The sequence below is a fragment of the Eucyclogobius newberryi genome, unplaced genomic scaffold (assembly GCF_026437365.1).
Source record: "Eucyclogobius newberryi isolate DKJ021-1_F unplaced genomic scaffold, fEucNew1.0.hap1 SCAF_22, whole genome shotgun sequence".
Taxonomy (NCBI): Eukaryota; Metazoa; Chordata; class Actinopteri; order Gobiiformes; family Gobiidae; genus Eucyclogobius; species Eucyclogobius newberryi.
In genome coordinates this window covers 22447040-22453215 of record NW_027315857.1, presented here as the reverse complement: position 1 = coordinate 22453215, position 6176 = coordinate 22447040, and the positions used below count along the sequence as shown (strand labels likewise).

At 32.3% G+C, this 6176-nt stretch overlaps 1 protein-coding gene across 1 annotated transcript; it reads left to right on the top strand.

The window, feature by feature from the left end:
• The first annotated feature begins 371 nt into the window (after window positions 1–371).
• On the top strand, window positions 372–5331 carry LOC140371397 (uncharacterized). Its single transcript, XM_072458508.1, has 5 exons — window positions 372–449; window positions 3139–3396; window positions 3688–3957; window positions 4853–4912; window positions 5193–5331. Exons 1-5 carry the CDS (start codon window positions 425–427, stop codon window positions 5276–5278), a joined length of 699 nt encoding a protein of 232 aa, XP_072314609.1. The 5' UTR covers window positions 372–424; the 3' UTR covers window positions 5279–5331.
• Window positions 5332–6176: the final 845 nt, after the last annotated feature.

The window sequence follows — 6176 nt, the reverse complement described above, 5'->3', positions numbered from 1 at the left end:
TTTAAGTCTGAATGTTCAAATACGTCTGTTCAGGATCTATAAATGTGTTTATCTGTGTTCGGCCTCATCTCTTATGGAAATATGTGGAATTAAACAATACAAAAACATCACAATAATAATATCAAAAAGAAAACGCCCTGAATGAATCCTGCTTGGTGCTCATGTGCCTCTAGAGGCACTGCACTCATGTTTACAGGAAGCACTATTATTATTATATTGATATATTTTAGGGCTAATAGACTAACTGTGAGTTGTAGTGTATGAAAAACCATCACAGTCTTATTTTGATGATTGTAAATGTTCTCTAAACAGACTCTAAGACTAAATATAGACTTTAAACGAGTGAAACGTGTGAGATAAAGACGAAGCAGGAAGAGGAAGGAACGACAGAAACTCGAACAGTCGAGTGACATCGAGAAGCAGCATGAGACCAGCACCACGACTCCAACGTGAGTTTACTTTATTAAATATATTATATAACACTTACTATCATATAAAACTCTTACTATCATATAAAACACTTATTATCATATATAACACTTACTATCATATAAAACTCTTACTATCATATATAACACTTACTATCATATAAAACTCTTACTATCATATATTACACTTACTATCATATATAACACTTACTATCATATATAACACTTACTATCATATATAACACTTATTATCATATATAACACTTACTATCATATATAACACTTATACTATCATATATAACACTTACTATCATATATAACACTTACTATCATATATAACACTTACTATCATATATAACACTTACTATCATATATAACACTTATTATCATATATAACACTTACTATCATATATAACACTTATACTATCATATATAACACTTACTATCATATATAACACTTACTATCATATATAACACTTACTATCATATATAACACTTACTATCATATATAACACTTATTATCATATATAACACTTACTATCATATATAACACTTATTATCATATATAACACTTACTATCATATATAACACTTATACTATCATATATAACACTTATTATCATTTATAACACTATCATATATAACACTTACTATCATATATAACACTTACTATCATATATAACACTTATTATCATATATAACACTTATTATCATTTATAACACTATCATATATAACACTTACTATCATATATAACACTTATTATCATATATAACACTTACTATCATATATAACACTTATTATCATATATAACACTTACTATCATATATAACACTTATACTATCATATATAACACTTATTATCATATAAAACTCTTACTATCATATATTACACTTACTATCATATATAACACTTACTATCATATATAACACTTACTATCATATATAACACTTATTATCATATATAACACTTACTATCATATATAACACTTATACTATCATATATAACACTTACTATCATATATAACACTTACTATCATATATAACACTTACTATCATATATAACACTTACTATCATATATAACACTTATTATCATATATAACACTTACTATCATATATAACACTTATACTATCATATATAACACTTACTATCATATATAACACTTACTATCATATATAACACTTACTATCATATATAACACTTACTATCATATATAACACTTATTATCATATATAACACTTACTATCATATATAACACTTACTATCATATATAACACTTATTATCATATATAACACTATCATATATAACACTTATTATCATATATAACACTTATTATCATATATAACACTTACTATCATATATAACACTTATTATCATATATAACACTTACTATCATATATAACACTTATACTATCATATATAACACTTATTATCATTTATAACACTATCATATATAACACTTACTATCATATATAACACTTACTATCATATATAACACTTATTATCATATATAACACTTATTATCATTTATAACACTATCATATATAACACTTACTATCATATATAACACTTACTATCATATATAACACTTATTATCATATATAACACTTACTATCATATATAACACTTATTATCATATATAACACTTACTATCATATATAACACTTATACTATCATATATAACACTTATTATCATTTATAACACTATCATATATAACACTTACTATCATATATAACACTTACTATCATATATAACACTTATTATCATATATAACACTTATTATCATATATAACACTTATTATCATATATAATACGTACTATCATATAAAACACTATCATATATAACACTTGTTATCATATATAACACTATCATATATAACACTTATTATCATATATAACACTATCATATATAACACTTATTATCATATATAACACTTACTATCATATATAACACTTATTATCATATATAACACTTATTATCATATATAACACTTATTATCATATATAACACTATCATATATAACACTTATTATCATATATAACACTTATTATCATATATAATACGTACTATCATATAAAACACTATCATATATAACACTTGTTATCATATATAACACTATCATATATAACACTTACTATCATATAAAACACTATCATATATAACACTTGTTATCATATATAACACTATCATATATAACACTTATTATCATATATAACACTATCATATATAACACTTACTATCATATATAACTCAGGACTAAAGTAGTGGTTTGTTCATGTAAAAGTGAGATAACAAGTTAAAACGTGATGGAAATAAGTTGTATTCTTCTTGTTTTGACTATATTTGGATGAAGATTGGCAGTGGAAGCGTAAAGTATCTTGTTTTACTTCAAATAAAATAAAACGATGAGCATTTTATGTCTCTAAACTTAATAAAATAAATGCTACTTCACGTTAAATTATAATAAAACTCACTTTTGTTGGCAAGTCTTATCTGAAGAAAGTCACACAGTGTAATCTAGATGAACACTACTTAACTCAACACATAGTTTTACATATTTCCAGTGTTTCAAGAACTATTTTTGTCGTAGAAATTGATTTAACATTTGGACTTGCTGTGGTTTGACTTCTGGGACGGATTAGATGCAAAACACATTTAAAAAACCTCCATGTTATTTATTGTTTTTCCTGATCATTTCCTTTATTAAAGTGAATCCAGACACGTCCCACTTCTTCAAATTTGACCCTGTGTCTCTGAGCTGTTCTTCTGGAGACTCTGGACCATGGGCCGTGGTCAGGAACACCAGCAGAGACACCAGGGGGCGCTGTGAAGAGCACTGGGGCAGACTAAAGGGCTCTGTGTGTACAATCAGAGCACTTTTCCCTGATGACACTGGTCTGTACTGGTGTGAGAGAGACAAACTCACCTCTGAACCCGTCAGCATCACCGTTTATGAAGAACGCAGAGGTAACTTCACAAACACAACAACCCACAAACACCAAAGGTCCTGTGCACCTCACAACTGCCTTTTGAAAATTATTGTTGCTTCAAATCCTGTCACTGCCAAATATTTATAAATCATAGAAAACCAACCATTTCAAGAAATAAAATGTGTGAAATATTAATTAAAATGACAAATTATTAAAACAGTTTTGTGTTCTCATTTAACGCTCAAGTGAGAATTAATTACTAGTTAAAGTAGTAATATCCACATTTATAATGAACAGTTCTCACAATTTACATGTGCTTTTGTTTTAGGGACGTTTAGCACCCGACCTCCTCCAGCTCCTCCCACCTTCTCCACAGCTCCTCCTCCAGCTCCTCCCACCTTCTCCACAGCTCCTCCTCCAGCTCCTCCCACCTTCTCCACAGCTCCTCCTCCTGCTCCCTTCAGACCCTCCTCCTCCTCTGGGCTGATGTACTCCGGCATGGGCCTGTTCCCCCCCCTGTTCCTCTTCCTCTTCCTCTTCCTCTTCCTCTTCCTCTTCCTGCTGTGGTGCAAACGCCGCGGATCCAAACAAACTCCAGGTCAGTCATTATCGGGGGAGTTTTCATCTCCTTTTCCCCCACGTAAAGTGCTTTCACTTGACGTACGACCAAATGACGAGTCTCGGGGCACCAACGGCTCATTCTCTAAACGATATAGAGAAAAGTCAATTAACGTGTGAGCTTGTTACGATGTTCCTCCTCGTAATTCGTTTACTCAAAGGCAAAAACCGCGACCTGCAGATGACCTCTGAGCTCGGTCAGTTTTGATAATTTATCATTGTTAATGCCCTGAAAAAGGCTGGTGCCCCACATAACTCTTGAAATATGATAAATAAACACACTCACGTACAACAGTGAGTCGAGTGCTACATTTTTACAGTTTTACATTTAGTTTTGACACATGAGTGAAAATGTACGAGTCACACTGTCCAGTTTGATCAAAATATAGAGACATTAGTGGGCGTGGCACAAGAATGACAGAAAAACTCCCCTTTAAAGCTGGAGTCGGTGCGTTCTGTCCTGAGAGTGGAACAAAGTGTGGTTTACACGTGTCACTGCTGCTCGTGTCCGTGCAACACTGTTTAAAATAAGTTCCGGTTCTTTCCTCTGCCACGGTTTAGAATCCCACTCACCGCTCACTCAGACGCTTTGAGTTTGACAGTGTGGTTTTATTTACATGTCGTATTTGTGAAGCGTTTGTGCATTTTTATAAAGTTTCCAGCTACTTAAGACACACCCGACTGAATAAAGTCCTGGAAATGGACAAAATAACTCAAATACATGACAGGACGCGCTCCTGCAGCAGGTGAAAGGTGTCGTTGATCTGCAGATGTTGTGGTTTTGTTGGAGACTCGTCACTTTTCTTCAGATTCAAGAGTTTTGAATGAGTTTGTTTTTAAATAAGTGTCTCATCCTTAATTTTTTATTTTTCCAGAGCGTGACGAGAGTTCATTGTATTCCACCGTCTGTTACTCCTGCATCAGCCAGAGCAGAGGTAAAACCAGGACTAAACCAGGACTAAACCAGGACTAGACCAGGACTAGACCAGGACTAAACCAGGACTAGACCAGGACTAGACCAGGACTAAACCAGGACTAAACCAGGACTAAACCAGGACTAAACCAGGACTAAGCCAAGACTAGACCAGGACTAAACCAAGACTAAACCAGGACTAAGCCAAGACAAGACCAGGACTAAACCAGGACTAAACACTAGTAAACAAGAGGTCAAAGTTGTTTTTAACCCTTATTATAAAGTTCCTTTCACATGTTCAGGCTCCAGGACTGAGGAGAAGATGCCGAGACTCGAGTCCTGGACCGACTCAGGGATCAGAGTCCGGACTAAGAAAACCAAGACCTAAACCTTGTTCAAGCTCATTATTCTGGTTTGTTATGTTGGTGATTCTGATGTAAAATGGATAAAGTTTGTTTTTTAGAGTGTCCTCTTCTCAGTCACATTAAAAAGAGCTGTTCTTTATGTACATTTGTAATTATTTTGAAAAAACTTCCTGATGATTTGTTTATTGTTGGTTTGGTTGATCCCAGTTTTTCATCACTTAGAAACCCATGGACATATAAAACATATTTTAACATATATAATATAATATAACATATATAACAAGATGACAGACTGGCCATGTTCTGTTGTTCTGCCACACAGCGTCATCTGCTGGTCACAGTGTGGTATGTTCACAAAAGCTAAATATACTTTTACAAAAAAGAAAATACATTGTTTTGAGATAATTTGCACTTATATTATGTTCATCATGAGCCACGTGGAGGAAACTGTTCATGTTGGAGCCACATTTACTGACTCTTACTCTGGTTTCTCTGGAAATGTTTTACTCTTTTTTAAATGACATAAAAAAGAACAAAATCCCATGAACATAATTCATCAACATCTCAATGTGTCTTAACCTGGTTTATTGTTATTTTAAACCTTTATTCTCTTTAATCCCTAAAGTCCCCGTCACAATAAGACTGCATTGCGTCTGGCGCCCTCTTGTGGTGACTTTCTGATCTGTGTATTCATCTTTAACATGTTTTACAATAAGATCATAATAAAAATATCAGTTCTCAGCGTTTAGCCCCGCCCCCCAAAAAAGAACAAATAAACCAGGGCGTGTTTTGATTTTTTTTTTTTTGGTTCATTTTGTGTTTTTATTAAAAAAAAAAGTTTCTACGTTTCAGTGAAGCAAATAAAAAAACATCAACACGAAGAGGTGGAATGGTGTCGACAACAGTTCAGCCGCTCACGCA

What these genes read in the sequence shown, in the direction of transcription:
- LOC140371397 (XM_072458508.1), top strand. Translation starts at nt 425, where the DNA reads ATGAGACCAGCACCACGACTCCAAC. An exon ending in CGGATCCAAACAAACTCCAG is followed by an intron (nt 3,958 to 4,852) that starts GTCAGTCATTAT and finishes TTATTTTTCCAG; the next exon opens with AGCGTGACGAGAGTTCATTG. An exon ending in CTGCATCAGCCAGAGCAGAG is followed by an intron (nt 4,913 to 5,192) that starts GTAAAACCAGGA and finishes TCACATGTTCAG; the next exon opens with GCTCCAGGACTGAGGAGAAG.